General features: G+C 43.4%; 1 protein-coding gene across 2 annotated transcripts; it reads right to left on the bottom strand.

Annotated features, from left to right (window-relative positions):
* Positions 1-2,600: 2,600 nt before the first annotated feature.
* LOC132592143 (cytochrome P450 2J5) lies at positions 2,601-14,601 on the bottom strand. Of its 2 annotated transcripts, none has more exons than XM_060274314.2 (9): positions 14,347-14,601; positions 11,177-11,246; positions 9,244-9,393; positions 8,768-8,928; positions 7,228-7,404; positions 5,348-5,489; positions 4,413-4,600; positions 3,725-3,866; positions 2,601-3,068 (listed from the first exon to the last, which is right to left on the bottom strand). In XM_060274314.2, exons 1-9 carry the CDS (start codon positions 14,518-14,520, stop codon positions 2,878-2,880), a joined length of 1,395 nt encoding a protein of 464 aa, XP_060130297.1. In that variant the 5' UTR covers positions 14,521-14,601; the 3' UTR covers positions 2,601-2,877. The 2 variants fall into 2 exon arrangements, with proteins under 2 accessions (XP_060130297.1, XP_088525376.1); XM_088669250.1 differs by lacking the exon at positions 14,347-14,601 and adding an exon at positions 12,019-12,151.
* Between the last annotated feature and the right edge of the window lie 6,076 nt (positions 14,602-20,677).

Raw genomic sequence — 20,677 nt, 5'->3', positions numbered from 1 at the left:
AGAAAATTTGATACAGAAAATAATGGAGTATACAGAAATCGCGAAACTTACAGGAAGAATAAGAGATCAAGACAACAAACTGCTTAGATGCAGAAATGGGAGTATGCAACAAGGAGAAAGAGGAAGGCCTGAAGAGTCTAATAGGCAGGAAACTTGATTGAAGTCTGGGTGAGCCCCAGCTGGCAACGCAGTTAGACTAAAAAAACCAGTTTGGTGTAGTGATCAGATGAAGCATCAAAGAGCGCGCTTCCATGGTGAAAGCGCCGCTGGAAGAGTTTAAAAGCCCCGACCCATGTCTAGAAAGTGCAGTGTGGATGAGCCCTCAACCATGAAAGATCGCTGGGTGACTTTAGGGCAGACACTCTCAGCATAACCTATTGTGCAAGGTTGTTGTGAGAGTAGGGTTGGAGGAGAAATTTGATTCAAATTAATGCAAATTTAGAAATAATTTAAATACAATACATCTCACTCTCCTGAAGACACCTGTACTCTGTGGCATGTGTGCCTGTTTAGTCTGCTATCAGGTACTAGTTGCTGATGAGCAACTTCAGCTCCCCGCCCTCCCTTCCCTCAGGTTATCTTTATCTGTTTAGGGAAATTTTTAATGTTTGAAGTTTTATTGTGGTTTTAAAATTCTGTTGGGAGCCGCCCAGAGTGGCTGGGGAAACCCAGCCAGATGGGTGGGGTATAAATAATAAGTTGTTGTTGTTGTTGTCGTTGTCATTGTTAATGGGGTTTGGTTTGGAAAGCCTTTAAAGGACTGTAAAGTAAGGGCATATGTCCACCCTGCCCTTGCTTCTTTTGTAGTTTCTGTATAAGCATGAACTTTTATACAGTTCAAAGAAAAATCCATTTTTGGTGCTTTTTAATTGAAAAAACAACAACATTTATTTATTTATTTAGCCTTTGCTAAAGAACCATGTCTACTTATCATATAGTAAAAGGTAGGGGATAATACATTTTCTACGATAATTTTTCCGCCCTAGAGAGATTGAAATTTAGTTTTGTGGGAAAGTTTTTCTAAGCAAGAAACAATGAGCAAGGGAGACCATTTGTCACCAAAGGAGGTGACAACTTTTAAATTCCCTCAGCTGGTGACAGTGACAATTTTGGTGAGAGAAGAGATGTAACATCCTCGTCATGAGATCCAAAACCTAGATAAAACAGGCGTCTACGGCCCAATCTGTTGCGAGGACTAATAATAATCTCCCTACTCCTGGAGATCTAGACCATAGATAAAATGGGTGTGAACAATTCATTCTATTGCTGGGACTACTAACACCTCCTCAGATGTATCAGTTGGAAGCAGAGCAAGAAAGAGATGCTGCAACACTGGAGCATTGACAAAACGTAAGTTTGACTGTCACATCACCCGGACACACTTGCTAACTAAAGCAAAATAGGAAGATAAGAAGAGCCCCACTGGATCAGACCAGCCAGATGTCTAGGGGGAGCCCACAAGCAGGACATGAGCACAACTGCCCTCTTCACACTTGGGATACGTAAGCCTGGGTCGCCATTATTCCGCCCTGAGACTTCTCTCTCGATCTGGATAGTGTCCAGCAAAACTCCACAAAGCTCTCATTCATAGATTCATTGAAGAGAATCAAGGCACAAATAGAAATATTAATCATATTCCAATAGGATGAAGTTCTCTTTGGAGTTCATGGAGTTATGTAAGAACAAAAGGAGTTCACCCTTCTTTCTAGGTATGCAAGCACTAGACCTTTTTTTAGGATTGAAGTTGTTGACCTTCTTTTACAATTTCCCCCCAGGAAATTAACTGCCACAGGGGCTGGATTAAACCGACAGGCGGGCCGGATTAGGCTACTGGGCCAGACTTTGGACATCCCTGCACTAGACTGAAACAAAGGAGGAAGGGAGGTATTTTACCGCTCTGGGAGGCAAACCCAATAGGAACTAGAATATTGCTGTGGCTACATTTCCCAACCTGCCTTGAGGTCTAAAAAGTGGGAAAGGGCACTATCTTTTCTAAAAGGGGCAGTATTGCTTTTCCTTCTACCCAATACTAATACACAGATTAATAGCTGACCATTGTGGGGGGCAGAACAGCCATAATGCTGCTGTTGTGACAGATCTGATGAAGCGTGCAGTGTACCATATTACCCAGTTTCATGGAAATGGTTTTAGTTTTAATGGCCCAAGGATGTAGACAAGACCCTTGCAGCAGTTCAGCCAATTGCATGCTCTGTTGACCCTTGCCCATCATGGCTTATTCTGGCTAGCCAACAGTGGGTGGCTGGGTGGCTGAAAGTGCAGCTAATGCATCATTAGACAAGAAAGGTTATGGTGTAACTACTCCTTAAAAAGGGGGTCTATGAGAACTACTGCCTAGTAGTCACTAATACCCCTTTTGGAGGCAATGGGCTTGATTCCCATGCCAAACCACTCACATCCGTAATCAATAAAGTTGTGTCCTATTTGATCCCGATATATACCAGTATTTATTGTCCTGTCCAGTTATTTCTTGCTACTGTGACAATGGGGTCACAGGGATTTGGCCTGCAAACTCCACTACTGATATCTTTCAGGATGTAATTCATCACCTAAGAGAGCATATACAATTTCCTACGAGCTGATAAAATAAACAATAGCAACAATTTTATTCAATAAATAAGCATTCATTGTGTTCTTTGAAAAGCACAAACTGATAAACATCTGGTTTTAAACATCTGTCCTGAATACTTGTGTATGAACAACAAGCAAAGAAGAAGAACTGTTTTAGGCAACAGGGATTGATTTAGCAATGTATTGTATCGTAGGTCTAATGCAACTTTGGATAGAAGTTCCACCTCAGAGCAGAACCGAGAAATTTATGGTAATAAATAAATAGGCTGCTCAAACTGTGTTGATAGTTTACGATGCCCTGCTGCGAGGAATGGCAACGAGTTTATAAGAATGGGGATAGGTTGTCAGTCCCACTTTGTGCTGTTCACTGGATTTTTTCACACCACTTGGCAACTGGAAGATGAACACCCTCAGCAAATTGCTGAAGAAAATGAAGAGCTCAATTCTTGCAAGCTGCTCCTCTAAGCACACAGAATCCCCTGTGGAAGTAAGAAAGGAAAGGAAAGAAATGAGTAATACCTATGGAGCCTTATTCTCCAGGTACATCTTCCATGGTCAACAACTAGTTTTGACTCTGGGTAGGGAATACAGGTTGGGAGGTGAAGCTCCTTTGCCACAAGCCAAAGTGTTCCATCAGCAGCTCCCCTTGTTATAACCCCTGCTATCTCCACACCTCCTTTTTCAACTTTGGGCTGCCATGGGGGGGGGGGGTCTTGCTTTGGCCCACAAGCTCATAGATTCTTAGAGTTGGAAGGGACCACAAGGATCGTCTAGTCCAACCTTCATGCAATGCAGGAATCTTTTGACCAACACGGGGCTTGAACCCACAACCCTAAGATTAAGAGTCTCACGATCTACAGACTGAGCTATCCACCAGCAACTGACGGACCCCTAGTGTATAGAAATGTAAAAGCATATCTATACTGATAAGCTGGGAGACTTGAGTCCTGGAAGCCCTATGAGTAAAAACTCATAAGAGTAATTCAGTGCCCAACAATCAGTCTTCAAACCCCAACACTATGAGCAGCAAATAATCCTATATTTGTTGGAAATAAAAACCTTACAGAAGCATCTGCCTCTCTGAAACAACCCAGCAACTATTAAAAAAATAAAAATAAATCACTGCTACATTTACCTGAACCAAATAGCAGAAATTCTCCCCTGGCCACAAAATTCCCATCCTTGTCCAAAAAATGATTTGGGTTGAATTCTTCAGGGGTCTTCCATTGCTTATTATCAAGAACAGCAGAATTTAGATCTGGGTTAATAAAAGTTCCCTGAAATGAATGAAAATGGACTTAGAATGCATCCAGACCAGCACTATTCACGTTGTTCCTCTGTCCCAGTACAAGTCTTTGAAGCTGGCACAGATGCTACGGTATGGCCATCAGTGGAACCAAATGAAGAGGAAACAAAATAAAAAAAATTCCTTCCAGTAGCACCTTAGAGACCAACTAAGTTTGTTATTGGTGTGAGCTTTCAGTAGCACCTTAAAGACCAACTAAGTTTTTATTTTGGTATGAGCTTTCGTGTGCATGCACATTTCTTCAGATACACTGAAAAAAGTTTTTTCAGTGTATCTGAAGAAGTGTGCATGCACACAAAAGCTCATACCAAAATAAAAACTTAGTTGGTCTTTAAGGTGCTACTGAAGGATTTTTTTTATTTTAGAAAGAATATTATCCACCCTGGGTCACTGCAATACCTTTTTTCAGGGGAAGAGATGTTGACTTGCTTGCCCTTCAGTCTATGCACTACATAGAAGCGTCTGCATTGCTCATTACTCATGGAATATGGAGTACAACTGTATCAATTTTCCTTACCCTGGGCATGAGAAATCCAAAGACGTTCACATCCTTTGCACATTGTCTGATGATTCTGAATAAGAAGGCATATTTTAAGCGTTGGATCTCGTGAATCACAGCACTGGTGAATGGCATTTTCTTCCAATCTTGATAGCAGACTGACCGAGAGGAACCCAAAACATCTTCCACCTCCTTGTGGACTTTCTCTGATGAAAATGGTGGGAATGGAAGCTTTAGTCTGGATGCTTTGCTAATATTGCCTGAAATTGTGCTCTCTTTTTTTGTATTGTTTCTAACAATTAAATTAAAGAAACCTGAAAGGCAATTGAGCTTTGGGGTGAAGTGGAAAATCCAGGCATTTTAAAGGAAACTCAGTGGTGCTGAAATATGCTTCAAAATATGGTTGTGTTCCTATGGACATCAGTTCCCTGTAGATGCAGTTGGATTCCACTTTGACGGAATTGACTATAGATAAAACAATTCTTTTACATACAGTCCAAAGCTTGGAGAAATTGGAAACATCTCATTTGCACAATTCCTTTAGTCAGAAATAGGAATGGAAGTTGAAAACTAGAGAGAGATGTGGGGTTGAGAGAGCTTGAGTCAGGAAAATAGAAGAGTGGATCTTAGTTTACCTATCCTGAGAAAAGTGGAGAGAATTTGTTTCCCATTATTCCAAATCAATGGGCATAGAAGCACATCCGTCTGGAAACTCCAGAAGTTGAACCAGGTCAAATTGCAGGGGAACTGGCAAAAAGGAAATTTGAGCTATCCCTCTTGTTTGTACATTAAACATGGCCTGTTGGTTCACTGTTAAGATTCTTAACTCAACTGTTTCTCCATACAGACAGTTGAAAGTAGATAGAATCTTGTCATTTTTCTTCATATTTCATAAAGCCTCACACTCTTAACCAAAACATTTCTGCATGAAAGGCATCGCACAGGACTCTCACCTTGGATATCTGGATGAGTTGCCATGAGGAGAAGGGCCCACTGCAGAGTAGTAGCAGTCGTCTCTGCCCCTGCTATAAAGAGGTCAAGTATACACTGGGCCAGGTTCTCTTCATTATAGACAGAGTTGGGGTCGCCCTGGCTCTGTTGATGGCAATAGAAAGAGGAAAGATTATTTGTATCAAATTGCATCCTGGCCATTCCAGCATGACAGGTGAGCATGAAGAAATCCTTGCATGCAGTTCTGTACCTTAATTAGTAATCCCACACTGACATTGAAGGCGTGGGTGGGTTAAAAAAAAAAAGGACATCTCAGGCATCCTCCTAAAACAGCACACAGTAAAGCAGCAGTTCATCCCAAACATTTTGAGATTATGAGGAAGTAGGTGGCGCTGTGGGTTAAACCACAGAGCCTAGGGCTTGCCGATCAGAAGGTCGGCGGTTCGAATCCCTGCGACGGGGTGAGCTCCGGTTGCTCGGTCCCAGCTCCTGCCAACTTGGCAGTTCGAAAGCACGTCAAAGTGCAAGTAGATAAATAGGTACAGCGGGAAGGTAAACGGCGTTTCCATGTGCTGCTCTGGTTCGCCAGAAGCGGCTTTGTCATGCTGGCCACATGACCTGGAAGCTGTACGCCGGCTCCCTCGGCCAATAATGCGAGATGAGTGCGCAACCCCAGAGTCGGTCACGACTGGACCTAATGGTCAGGGGTCCCTTTACCTTTTAAGGGTGTAGTAGACTCATGCATATCAATTATGGGTTGCTGAGGATCTTTATGCACAACCCCCCCCCCAATGTGCTGGGGAAACAAGGTCTTCTTTTTGCAGAGCCATTGAACAGAATGGAAGCAGGAAAAATGAAATTTCTTGTGTTTTAGATTAGTTCCTTGTAAGGTTAAGACATCAGTGTTTTATTCTCAAACCCTTTTCTCTGGTTTTGCCTGAACTAACTTCCGATTTGGACCCCCCTGGACCCTATAAAGTGGATTCTGGGATCCATCTTTCTCAACTTTCCCACTGAGCCCACAAAAACCTGCCCCTATGAAGCTCTGCTTAAATATCTTTCCTTTAAAATTTTATAACTGGTGGGATTTCTAAGTGGAATTTGATTTAAATAATAGTTAAATTTGTCACTGTTTCTCATTTTTTCTACATTTCCTCACTAGTTTGCAAATTTCTTTTTTTAAAAAAAGTCCACATGAAAATTCATCAGAATCTTAGTGCTAATTTCTCTTAATAAATACGTGTAGTTTTGCCTAATGTGCACTTTTCTGACATTTCCCCCCACTAATATATACCTTTATATGCTCACTATCCTCATATATGTATTTTTGTACACATTACTTTGCTTGAGAACTGCATTGTAAGATTCAGAGAAGTGTTGATTTTGAAGTAGGCTGCATTTCAGTTTGCTTAAACCAAGCGGAAACCAAGCCATGCTTTTAATGCAAACTGAATCAAATTTCACCTAAAGTTCCCTAAAGGGAAAGTCAAAATTGTAAGAAATAAATTCACATAATCAGGGTGATTAAAAACATTATCTTTTCTGCAATCTCAGAACATGTTTTAATTTGGAATGGAGACTAGTCTTTAGTCATTTAAATATCATAATTACACAAAGAATGTATTTGAATGCCCTTGACCATTCAAGCATATTTGCCATCAAACATACGAAAATATTTCCCCATTATTTTCAATGTATGCACATGTGGGGTTTGTAATCCACTTTACTACCTAACAATAATCTCTGGGAAGTGGCAGTGAGGGGGGACTGAATGCAAATATTGTCAGCAACCCAGAAAATCCTGGTGGTCACCCTACAATCCTTGCAGGGAATGTAATGGCTCTTTGAATTAACCATGTTCACATACAAAACAGATACCTACTTTCTCCATTTGAAGTAGATAGAAATCAGTGAAATCCTGTGGCTCACGTAGAAGATGATGTTCTTTATGCTTCTTCATCTCCTCCTTTGCCAATAAATGCACAAGCTCCCTAGAGGACAGGGCCTTCTTGTGTGGCCCTGGAAGACGCTTAAGGACCCAAGGGAACATTTCATGGAGCTTTGAAGATTATATAAAACAAAAACCAGTAATTACCATGAAGAAGCCCAGTAACATGTTCCATGACCCAACTTCTTTTGGCTGCCTTTTGAGTATCATGGTTGAGATCAGCCTTTCCTAGCCTGCTGGCATCCAGGTATCTTGGAGCTCAGTGAGTAACACCTTTTTCTGATTCCCATATCCACTAGTTTACCCTAGTAGAAGTTGTAAATGAAAATTTGACATCTGAACAAATCACCCTCTCCCATATTACTGGAACTATAGTGTTTGTGGGAACATGGGTATTTGTGGCTCTCCCAAAACATGCAAATTATATTTATTAACAACATATAAAAGCAGTATTTTATTCTACAGGATTCCCATTGCATTTGGGCAGTACCAGCACTAATCCATAATATCTTTATGGCTGTCTAACGAACATACGGAGAACCTATTCCATTTACTCTGGATTGATTAGGGATTATGAAGATGTAGGGCTACATAATATGGAAGATATCACAGCTTCCCTCCCAACCAGCAATTTTCCTGCCCATCTTCCTCCTCCAAGGGAAGCGAGTCAATGGAGTACTGTCCATTTCTTAATCTCTGGGTGAGGGAGACACTACAGAATGTGATGTTATCCTTCTCCTTTTATCACTTTCCCAGAAGTTCACCTGCAGTATTGCCCAGCAATAAACTAGATGGAGGAGGATGACATTACTTTTTGGGATGTCTCCCCCGCACTAGAGACAGGTGAGGCCTGTGGAAGCACTATGGCATTTCTTGTCTCTGAGCTCCCCCCATCAGTCATTCCTCCTCTGGTCACTGCTGTGGATACATGACCTGACGGTCTCTAAGCACTGTGGTCATCTGCAAGGGATTCCCACAAAGGGTGTGTGTGAGAGTGATGTTGCCAGCCTTCATGTCTGATGTTTGCAGATATCTTTGTAGCACAGAGTTGGTCTGCCAGTTGGCCTGCTGCCTGAAGCCAGCTCCCCATAGAGCACGTCCCTAGGGATTCTGCCATCTGCATACATGACCAAGCCAGTGTAGACGTCACCGAGACAGGAGTGCAAGCATGCTGGGAATGTGGGCTTCGGATGCAGAGTAAACTGGAATGTGTACATAGCCTAAGAAAGATCATTAGTCACAAATTAACCCCATCTTTCCTTGAAAGAACCTAGTACATGGCTCTCCACTTTTTTCATAATATCTCTGTGAATGGGTTAGACTGAAGAATAGTGTTTGCCCCAAGGCTGAAGGGGCATTTCAGCTCAGGCTCCCCTCATCTGTGACCAACCACAATGTTTCTCTGAATGCTAGCAGGAGGCTAGGGCTCTGGGGACACCTGTGTGACTTAGCTGGAAAGAAAAAGTCTACTTACAGCATAAATGAAGCTACCTCCACATTTTAAGGCAAGATCAATAGCTTCAGTGAGCTTCTGGAAATTTTCGTCTTCAGCAGAATACCGATGTCCAAAAGCCATAGCGCATACCACATTGCACACTGAATTAGTGATAGGCAACAAAGGGTCAAGTGGCTGCCCTGCAAGTGAAGATTTTTGCAGATATATGAAGTGAAGACCTCAATCCTGTTCTCATGATAATACTAAGAGTAAAATTTCATAGTGGGACTAAAGAAGCATTTTTTTTACATATTAAAAAGCATCTAAAATGCATCAAATCCTGCTTCAAAACCTGCAGACTAAGATATCTGCCAGCATAATCATTTTTATGATTATTATAATCATGCCAGTCATATTAATGGTGCTTTAATGGTTTTAAATTGCTGTACACTGCCCTGACATTTCTTGTGAAGGTGGTGTTAATAGAAATACTCATATGAACAGGTATCACATACCTTTTACATGTGCAAAGGAATCCACAAGCTGATGGGCCTCCTCTTTTATATAGTGCTCCAACCCTTGCTTCCTCATTGCCAGCTTCTTCATAACAGACTGCCCAATCTGCCTCTGCAGCTTCCAGATGTGTCCATTGGAAAATACAAGATCTGAGACCATAAAAAGTATCGTATGAAATGCCTCTTGGAGATACTACATTCAAGCCAACTATTCACGGAATACAAAGACCCAAAATTCTCTGACCCCTCCCCACCCTCTGACTATACATAAGGGTCTGGTGACTTCTCTTTCAGTGTACAGTGGTACCTCTACTTACGAATAACTCTACTTACGAATGTTTCTACTTACGAATGGAGCTCCGTCCACCATCTTGGATGCGGTTTAGATAGGATTTTTTCTACTTACGAATTTTTAGATAGGATTTTTTCTACTTACGATTTTTTTCTCCCAATGCATTCCTATGGGATTCGACTTACAATTTTTTTTTCTACTTACAAATGTGCGTTTGGAACGCATTAAATTCGTAAGTAGAGGTACCACTGTATCTGAAGAAGTGTGCATGCACACGAAAGCTCATACCTATGACAAACTTAGTTGGTCTCTAAGATGCTACTGGAAGGATTTTTTTATTTTGTTTTGACTGCGTCAGACCAATACGGCTACCTACCTGTAACCAAAACTCTCTGTCATTTGTGGAGACTATGCTTAGCAAAGTTTATGGCATAAGGACTAGCTGTTCTAAACAAAGTAGATACAGTACTCAGCTGCACCTTTGAACACTTGGTTTCTGCTGTCAATGTCTATCACCACGGTGTAACATTCACCTGTGGGAATACACCTGGCTTTTGTTTTGAAATTATAATTTGGAAAGCATGTATTATATATATCTGGTGATGACTGTGAATGGAAATGTGGCGTCACTTGCAGGATTCTCACCCTAGCTCCACTTGACTTGCAAGTTACGAAAGTAACTATTGGACCTTGTCTCGTCACTGGAAACCCAAGGATCTCAGGGGGCACAGTGTCTTCCCCCAGTCCTGGTTTGTTTGAGAGCTATAGCTGTTCCTCGAACAAGACTAGCCACAGAAATGCATGATCTGATAGCCTCCTGTTTGGATCTGCAATGAGATCTGCTTGGAAATTGCAGCTAGTGAAATAGGCAGCTTGGCTAGGAGTCACTCGTCAGAGCCATGTTACATCTGTTGTGAAAGAATTGCATCAGCTACCGGAACATATCTGATCCAAAAGCCAGGTGTTATGAATAATCTAGAAAGCGTTGAATAATCGAGAGACCTTTCTCTGTATAGTCCTGTCCTTGAATTAAGATCTCCTGTGGAGCCATCCTCAGCATTCCATCCAAAGGTATGATACCTTTGGAAATAAGGTGTGTTGGTGCTTCAGATCCTCAGCTCTCTAGCCCATGAAATTCAACTCCCCTTTGTGCTGCTCTCATTCAGATGCCAGTGGAAAACATGGCTTTTGTGAAGGCTTTTGGTAACTAATATTCAGCTGAGAGATGTTCGAGATTTGGGGGTGGGGGTTATTATTTTTGTTGTTTAATTGATATTGTAGCTGATTGTGACCTGCCCTGAGATCTTTTGATTATGGGTGGAATATAAACAAACAAAAAAACCCTTCACTTGTTAGGGATTGTATCACAGGACTGGCTTAAGGAAGCATTTCCCAACTTGTAGGTCATGGCCCACTTTTGTATTTGGGTCATGCCCTTTACAAATGAACCCCAAATAATTACTTTTAATACTTAACAGGTATGATGACTACTACTTATACCTTGCAACTGAACCTCTTACAACCTTCAACAAAACACAGGAAAGGCTCAGGTCTTACATTTTAACACTAGGGAACTGCTCTTTTAAGATGTTTCTGGAGAGACCAGTAGAAAAAGAACCCTTCTTCCTTGGAACAACTTACCCTTTTCATTTGTTACAGCTCTAAGGAAAGGCATCACGGGTTGCTCCGTGTTTCCATTTTGTTTTGTCCGCTGCCATTTGGATCAAAAGAGAGGAGAGACATTAATCACACAGTTCTTTCAGGTTAATTTGTGAACTTTGGGTTCTCTCACCTAGTCTGTGTCTTCTGGCTATATCCAGCTCTCTCTATTCATGGCACAAATGGTAATCATTCTTCCTTTTGGTTTTATTTTCATTTCCACTGGATGAGATGGCAGGACATCCAGAACTGGGATCGCCAGTGGGTTTTTTTGTTTTTGTTTTTGTTTTTGTTGTAACAAATAGGAGTGTTCCAGATTTGGATTGGGATCACAGTTTGATTGGATTTGATTTCCACTTCCCAATCTACTATTTGCCTACTTGTGCAAAATTAAACAAATACAAATGGTTGCCCTATATTTTGACCTTTGCGGCAAATAATCTGCTTTAGAAAGGTATGGTCTGGATTTGTTAAAAACAACCACCACCAAACATGAATTTTCCCACCGTTTCATCCTGTTCTGCCTTCCAGTTAAAAACACCCGGCCCACATTAACAGACACAATAAGGATATGAAAACTTGGGGCAGTTGTCCATGGAAGAGCCTTTGCTTTTTTAATAAAGCCATGCAGAAACTGACAATAATCTTGCAAGAGTATGATGGAACAGGCCTACAAGCATGCATGGATATGCACTGTATCAAAAATCAGATTGCAGCAACGTTCAGGGTTACAGCAAATTACAAGTTGTTCCAGTTGGAGCTGCTAGCAAAGAGTGTAGTTGCTCCCATAGCATTAAAAGACACAGCAAAATGAAGGCATATACCAATTATCTTCAGTTGTGCCCGGGCTTGAAATCTAACTTGGCATGGAGTATCACCTCCAACTTCTCAATTCAGCTACAATCTGTTTGACCTCATCCCTTCACCCAGGGCTTCCAGAGATCGTTTGAGAACAAGGCTGCCACACCTAAGTGCTTCAAAACTGGAGATGCCATAGATAGCCACTCCTCTTTTTGCCTGTCCTACTTTTAGGATCCATCCAGCCATTCCTATCACCACCTGTATACCTGGACTGCTAGTGGGTCGTGAAGTTGTCTGGCTGCTCTTTGAATGTGAAATAAATTGAATTTCCCCTCCATCCCTAATCACCACACTCCCTACTTTTGCTAACAAGACATTCCTTGGTGGGCTGCTGGCCGATTTTCCCACATTTTTCCCTTCCAACCACTGTTTTGTACAAGCCTGGTATGTCAGAAAACTATCTCAGAATAAAAAAAAAACCCTGTCTGTGTGCACACAGTTAAACAAATCCATGTGCACATGCCCAAAATGGACCTCAGGTTTCCATAGCTGAAGGAGGTTGGGCTACTGGTGGGGCCAAGCATGACACACACTGCTTTTTAGCGTACTGTTTTGTGCAAGTCTGATATATCAGAAAACCTGCATCTCCTGGCCCCCCCTCACAAAAAAGGTCTGTGCACAGGTAATCAGCTATCTGTATACATGCCTAAAAGGGACCTCAGGTTTCTAGAATTCAGGGAGGGTGGGGAAGTACTAACTGAGGGGAGGGAACAACAACATATACCGTAGCGTGAATATATTCATTAAGAAGAGCTCATGAGCTGTGCCAGAGAATCTCCTGAAAGGAGAAGTCGGAAGACTTCGTTTGATGGCATAGCAGCATCTAGGGTATATTTTATCGTGCAAAAAGTGATGTTGCAAACAGATGGGACAGCACCCAGAGTTGCCTGTGCTCTTTGTTTTATGCTGCCTACTTTGGTGACACATTTGATGTTTCAGCCAGCTGTGTGGTAGGTTTCCAATGGGTGTGCCTGATAACATCACTAACTGGTAGTCCATCTCCCTTTGTAGCCAACTGCTAGTAGCTGCTTGAGTAATGCTGGTGCAGCCACATTTTGAAACAGATAAATGCATCAGCACATGTGTTTATGAGCTTATATGCCTCCTTTGTTGTTGTTTAGTCGTTTAGTCGTGTCCGACTCTTCGTGACCCCATGGACCATAGCACGCCAGGCACTCCTGTCTTGCACTGCCTCCCGCAGTTTGGTCAAACTCATGTTCGTAGCTTCGAGAACACTGTCCAACCATCTTGTCCTCTGACGTCCCCTTCTCCTAGTGCCCTCAATCTCCTAGTGCCTCCTAGCCAGAAGTTAAAGGGAACATATCATTGTGGCTCCACTGGATGCTAAGCTTCTGAGCTGAAATAGACACACTGATCATTTGTTGTTGTTGTTTAGTTATTTAGTCGTGTCCGACTCTTTGTGACCCCATGAACCAGAGCATGCCAGGCTCTGATCACTAGCTCCTGATAAATTGCTTAGCTATTTTCTTCCCTCTACTGTAAAGTTTTCTGAGCCACTCTCATTGTACAACCTCATGTTTCAATCCTAGCATGCCTACATGGCTAACCTTTCCTGCCCCTTTAATTTATTTGAGCAAGAGGGGGTTTGCCCATTTGGCACTGGTCATTCATACTGTGAATCGGATTTTAAAGTATTTGCGCATTTCACTTTTTATCTGGGCAGCTGAAAAAAGAAGAATCCTATTTATTCTCCAGTCTTAACTAAGCTATCAGTTTTTCTGTCCCTTAATCTTCATTCTACCCACAAGTGTGTGAGAGTGCACTGGCCTCTGAAGACACTTCAGAGATATTTCTGTAACCCAGAGATGCTAACAAGAAGTCAGTTCCTGAGTGTGCCAGACACTTTCAAAATGCCTTTCCGGTTAAATTAGTTAGAGTACCGACTCCTGGCAAGATGCTTTTCTTTGATGACTTTGCAATGGTTGGAGTGTTGCAAAACTGGAGTGTTGGAGTGTTGGACTGGGATTGGGGAGGAGCAGGTAGAAAGCACAATTCTGCCCCAGAGCTCACTGAGTGACCTTGAGCTAGTTCTAGCTCTCAGCCCAACCACAGAGTTGGTGTGAAAATAACATGAGTGCTTAAACAGCCTTTCAACATCCCCCACCTCCCAGGAGATTGCACCCCAAGTCTTCTAGATATCACATACTGATTTCTCCTATAAAATTCATGCCAGAAGGTTTCACAAAGACCATAGTTATCCGCAGTTACCATGAGAAGAAAATAATTCATGCTTCGCTTCATGAATTCGCCAATTATTTAGAAATAAGTACCTTAGTGAATGTCTCTTGATAGAGCCTGATCGCAGCCCGCCACATGCTTCCAATGGCAGGAAGTGGAAGGGGCCCTGGAGGGAAGCGTCTGCGTGACCACCAGAGCTGTTTCAGGAAGTACAGAATCAAAAGACCCACCAGCAGAGCGATCAAAAATAATCGTATGCCCAACATTTCCCTGCCTTCTCTCTCTCACTCTGGCACTTGTCTCCGTCTAGCACTTCTGGCTGTGTAGGGTGCTCCTTCTCTGTTGGCGTTTCATTTACATAGACATATACTTGCAACACCCTTTTATACAGGACAATAAGGCTAATGGTCTGAGACCATATAATAATAGTTTTGGAATGAAGCCTTCCAGGGATTAATCCAATGCGAACCATTTATTTTTATTGCACCATCAGTATGGTTAATTATAGTATGTGGAACTGTAATAATTGAAAGGAAGAGAATAACATGGATGGCTGTCATTAGTCAACTGTGGGCTATCACAGGGCCAAATATGTGCGGGAATATTCTGAATTTTTTATTATGTTTATAAAGTATGTATGATGTTTCTATAAAGTATATATGAGGTCTTTGCATTCATCATCATAAACTATATTCCAACTCACAGGTGTAAATTTCAGGGGGGCTGCAAATCCGCCCTCGAATTTCCCTCAGGGAGCTTAGCCCCACCCCCAGGCAGCAGCTACTAAGAAGCATATTGTTAGACTTGTATCATGAACTTGGTTACAACAGCGGTTGCAGCACGCTACCACCCCATCTCTCTGTTGTGTCATACTACAATTTCCATTGTCATCCAGGGGCACTGATCCTGCTTGCCAGTATTTGTTTATCTGCTTGTTTGTTAAGAATTTATAATCTGCCTCACAAGGTGGCTTGGTGCTTAAACTTGGCTCCAGGCCTGGCCCACCAATAAGGAAGAGTGGTAACACCGTCTTGGGCGTCGGAAGTCCCCGAGGCACTGTCCCCCTTCCCACGTCACTGGTGAAGTGGCGGCAGCATCGGTGGACTTCTGGTGAGATCTCACGAGATCTCATGAGATTTTGTCAAGGTGTCGCTGGAAATCTGCACCAATTCTGGCACTGCTTCTTCACCAGCAGTGGAGGCAGGGTAGGTGGTGCAGTGGCGGCAGGGTGGGGCAGCTCGATCCATTATGCCCCAAGCGGCAAAACCGAATGTTCCAGCTCTGCCTGACTCCATCCCCTCTTTGTAGTAGAGAAACAGACTGCAAGGCCTCAGTAGAGCCCAACAGACTGAAAAACTGAAAAGCAGTCTGAACTAGGTAAGTCAAGAGCCTCCATAATATTATAGAATCGTAGAATCTTAGAATTGGAAAGATTGGTCACCCAGTCCAACCCCCTGTAATGCAGGAATGTCAACTACCGCATCCATGACAGATGGCCACCCAACCTCTGCTTAGAAACCTCCAAGGAAGGAGAGTCCACAACCTCCCAAGGGAGTCTGTTCCACTGTCAAAGAGCTCTTACTGTCAGAAACTTCTTCCTGATGTTTAGTCAGAATCTCCTTTCTTGTAACTTGAATCCATTAGTTTGAGTCCTACCCTCCAGAGCAGGAGAAAAAAAAGCTTGTTCCCTCTTCCATGTGACAGCCCTTAAGATATTTGAAGATAATGATCATATCTGTTCTCACGTTTTAAATATAAACAAAATATTTAACTTATTTCACAGGGACGATAACAATTTTATTACAGTTGAGGGGGTGGGTGTGTCTCAATCACCATAGAAAAAAGCAAAGACTGTGTGATTTTAATGACTGTTCATATAAGCTTTTGTAGGTCAGAGCCTGCCTCCAGAGAGAGAGAGAGATTCAAAAGATGACAGCAAATTTCTCAATAAAAAGAAACAGACCATCATAGACAAACTATTTTTGGGTTGTTCTTTTTAGTCATACACCATTTTGAAGCTAAGCTCTTTTGAGCTTGTTCTTAGTGGCTTTAAACTCTGTAACTGAAATCTGCTCAGCCTGATTCATCACTCCTGCATCTGAGGAAGTAGGTTCTGGCTTATGAAAACTTTTACTTTAAAAAGGGGAAAAAGAAAATAAAGAATAAATACAGTTTGCCTTTTGAAGTGCCACAGATTCCTTTGTTTGTTTGTTTGTTTGTTTGTTTGTTTGTTTGTTTTCCTGATACCATGGGCTAACGAGCCTACCCTCTCCTATTTTTTATTTAGACAAAAAGAAAAAATTCTGCACTGCTTATAAGAGTGAGTGTGAGAGAGGGTGTGTTTAGTCTACCACTGTTACCAATATGCTAGGAATAAGATTTGTTATATTGGTGCTTTCACTGGCGAAGGTACACCTACAACATCCTGCAGTGGAGACCTGAATCCAGCACCAGGAGAAATCCACTCACTTTATCTGGTAGGCGGTGTTGTGGCCCAACCACGGGCCCAGCAGTAATCCGGCAAATGGCAAGGGTTGCATGGCCTGCCTGCTTGCGACTGGACAGTGCCAGCAGGTTTGGGGTAGGCTATCAGAACCATCTGGGCCCACTCCTGGGGGGTTAAATTGTAGCCCAGCCTGGCTCTCCTCACTCTGCCTTCTTTCACTGGATCTCCCACCCTTTAATTTTGCTTCAGTTTACACTTTGACCTTGCTATGGACCACATCATCAGCTGCCATATTCAGGGCCAGGCACTTGGCAAATTGACACCGGCCATTTGGTTTTCACCTACCTCATCGCAATCATCACAACTTTGTGAGGTTAGGCATTGGGTAAGCCTTGGTCTTGGGTGGAGGGGAGGTTGTAGCCTTTGCCTGCCCCTCCATGGTTAAAGGTATTCTCTTAAAGGGATCTGGGAGCAGGAGCTTCTATCTGATGCCCAGGTGGGGGCTAGGTACCCTTGGGGGGTACCTCTATTTGATGTAGGTCATAGGGGGGGCCCGTGGTGGTTTACCCTTAGATATGTGGGATGTAAAACTTATAGCAGTCAAGTACAACATTCCTACAGTGGACATCTTAGAGGATGTTTTGTACCACTCAGGAGAAAACCTCCTGTTTCCTCCTGAGCTGGGACAGACTTCCACTACATGTGACTTGAAGAAGGTGTGCTCTGTTGTACTAGCATGGAGGAGCACATGGCTTCCATGTTCTGATCAGTGTGTGTTCTCCATTTTGTATGTTGCTGTGTGTTTGGAGAAGTGACTGCTTAGTCACAGTCACTTGGGATTACTTCTTTCTGAAATAGTTCTAGTTGTTATGTAACCTAAGCCTGCCTTCCGGGATATGTCTGTGAACCTGAATGAATCTGTGAGGAAGCTACTTTTACATTAACGTTAATCAGATTCTTGTGTTTATTCTTTTTAAGAGGGATTAGAAGGGATTTTACCAGGAAAGAATCTTTAATAGTAAGACTCAGGTGAGTCAGCAACAAGCTGATCGTTGCATAATTTAAAAAGGCGGATGTTTGGAACTCTGCTAGAATATGGAACTTGCTAGCGCGAGTTAGGAAGGATATTATTAAATAATATATCCTCTTCTGCCTCCCTAATCATCCCCACAAGATGTACTCCCAGCAGATTTGGTGAAATAATTTGGCTTCACCCAATGCCCATGCCAAACTGTTATACGCCAAAAATGGCTTTTCTTCTGAGTTAGGCCAATAAAACTCAGAGACAAGGAGTTAGGACTCCATTTTGTTTATTGCAAAGCAATAATGGTTATAGTTGAATCTTTTCGCAAAACTGCAACCCCGCCCAATGTGGGGCAGAGGAATTTATAACATTTCAGACAAAGGATTTCGATTTAACCCATCATATTTAACATTATCTCATTCTTGTTTAGTACGCATGTCCATTATTAACTCATCCTAATTTAATACGCATGTGCAATAAGTATTGCTAACTAGGCCTCGATTCTCAATAATATGTTACATTGTGAGTTAGTATGCGTGTTGGGAACCTGTGTTACATGTACCATGTAACAAAATATGTTCTAGTTTATGAATTGCATCTTTGTGATTGACGTATTAGCTGACCTTCTATCCCAGTAGGGACGGCTTCTTGCTAAATCATCAGTTTCTTTAAAGCAGGCATGGCCAACAGGTAGGTCGCGATCTACCGGTAGATCCTCAGGACGTTTCTGGTAGATCCCGGGTAGATTGTGGGTTCCTTTGTGATCACCAGCCTAAAAGAAAAGAAAGAGCTCTCCCCCTAAAAAAAAACCCTCAATAACTCTTGTCTCTCCCCCACAAAAACACTCAATAACCATGGGCAATTGCAGGGAGAGCTCCTTCCCTCTTTCCGATACAGAGCTTACCAGTATGTGTGTGACTGTTGTTGTGTATTGAGTCAAAGGATTTTATATCTGTATTATTATTGTCTGTATTTGCATTAGGATAAAGTAACTGCCTTTTGGTTCCAGAGGGTACAGCTACTATTGGTTCATTTAAGCTGCTGTATTTGGATCCTCTGTCTTATTGGTTCCCTCCAAAAGGCAGCACTGTGATTGCCTGATATTGTTCCCTCCAAAATGTATCCCTTCCTAGCCAGTCCCCTGTCCCTATAAATGTAGCCTTCCTGCCCTCACAGTCAGTCTTGTTCACTTTAATAAAGAGCTGTTACTAGAGAACTGTCTCCAGCATGTTTTGTCAAGAGAGCTGAAATCACAAACCCCACGTCACAACAACTGGCGACGAAGGTGGGATCCGGAATGCTGAGGAGCGGTTAAACACAACCCTGCCTCAGAGTCCGGATTGCAGCTGAGAACAAGACTCACTGGCCAGCTGAGAAGACGACCCTGCCCGCTAGGACAATGGAGAGTCCAAGGGTATTGGAGCCCTTCCAGCCATCAGAGCCCCACACCTGGGAAGACTACGTCGAACGCTTCGAGTTCTTTGCAGTGGCTCAAGGGATCACCGATGCCAGCAAAAGAAGGGCCACATTCCTGAGCTACTGTGGGCCCGAGACCTTCAAGCTGGCCAAGGCATTACTTGCTCCAGCGAAGCTGAGTGAGACATCTCTCAAAGATATTCTTGCCTGCCTAACAAGCCACTTGGCGCCTACTGAGACCAAGATGGCCCGGCGGATGGAGTTCTATAAGAGGCAGCAGCATGCTGGGGAGTCTGTATCCACATTTCTGGCTGAACTCCGGAAGCTCGCTCAGCACTGCGGCTTCCAAAATCTGGAAGAGACTCTCCTGGATCGGTTTATTGGTGGTCTGAGCAGCAAGAAAGCCAGAAGACGCATCGTGGCTAAAGAAGAGGTTACCCTTGCTTCAGCCTTGAAAGAGGCCACCGCCACGGAGAATTATGAAAGAGAGGAGCTTGATGCCAGTCGCAAGGCCACTAAGCCACAGATAGAAGTTGCGCATGCCATGGACGAGCTAGAGGCTACTCCGAGCCAGAGCCCAGTCCGTGGGGTCGAGTCGGTGCGTCAGGCCTGCACAGTGCACAGAGATCGCCGAGGCAGTTGCCCAGGTTGTGGCGGAAACCATGAAAGGAAGAGTTGTCGTTTCAGGGATGCTATCTGCCGGACGTGCGGAAAGACGGGTCACATCGCCAGGGTCTGTAGATCGGCGGCGTCGGGAGCGACAGGAGCACCTAGACTGGAGCATCGCAGACCGCCCACAGCAACTCGTTTTCTAAAGGACTGCCACTACGTAACGGAGATCAACGGGAGGGCCGTGCAGTTTCCAGCGCAAGGCAAGGCACACGTCAAGGTGAAGATTGAGGGTCAGCAGTGCGACATGGAGGTGGACTCCGGATCCGCATTCACCATCGTGTCGGACCAGACCGCGAAGACATTCTTCCCCAGGGGTAAGTTGCCCCCTCTGGAGCCCTTTCCGGCAACCTTGCAGTCGTACTCAGCAGGCCGCATCCATGTTATGGGAATGTGTGCCGTGAGAGTACAGTTCCGGGACAAACAGGCTGTACTCAAACTGGTGATTGCGAAGGGCAGTCGCCCCAGTCTCCTGGGCACTGACTGGTTCCCTGCCTTGGGACTGAGTATCTCAGGGCTTAATTCAATCCAAACCTGCCCTGAGATGAGTGAGGTATTATGCAAGGAATTTGCTGGTCTCTTTAATGGAAAACTGGGTTGTTATAAAGGGCCCCCAGTTGACTTCGAGTTGGACCCCGGGGTGGCTCCAATCCGACTCAAACCAAGGCGAGTGCCATTTGCACTGCAACCCAAGATCGAGGCAGAGCTGGATAAATTGGTCAAGCAGGGAGTTCTCTCACCCGTGGACTCTGCTAAGTGGGAGACTCCAATCGTCACACCCCTTAAAGCAAATTGGGAAGTCAGGATATGTGCAGATTACAAATGTACTATCAATAAGGCACTCAGGGGAAACTCATACCCCATTCCA

This window comes from Zootoca vivipara, chromosome 5 (genome assembly GCF_965207765.1).
Source record: "Zootoca vivipara chromosome 5, rZooViv2.hap1.1, whole genome shotgun sequence".
Taxonomy (NCBI): domain Eukaryota; kingdom Metazoa; phylum Chordata; class Lepidosauria; order Squamata; family Lacertidae; genus Zootoca; species Zootoca vivipara.
Note: the sequence above shows the minus strand (reverse complement) of the source record. Positions and strands in the feature narration are given on the sequence as shown.

What these genes read in the sequence shown, in the direction of transcription:
- LOC132592143 (XM_060274314.2), bottom strand. Translation starts at nt 14,520, where the DNA reads ATGTTGGGCATACGATTATTTTTGATCGCTCTGCTGGTGGGTCTTTTG. An exon ending in ATCAAGAGACATTCACTAAG is followed by an intron (nt 11,247 to 14,346) that starts GTACTTATTTCT and finishes TCCAAATGGCAG; the next exon opens with CGGACAAAACAAAATGGAAA. An exon ending in ATCTACTTCAAATGGAGAAA is followed by an intron (nt 5,490 to 7,227) that starts GTAGGTATCTGT and finishes TGCCATCAACAG; the next exon opens with AGCCAGGGCGACCCCAACTC.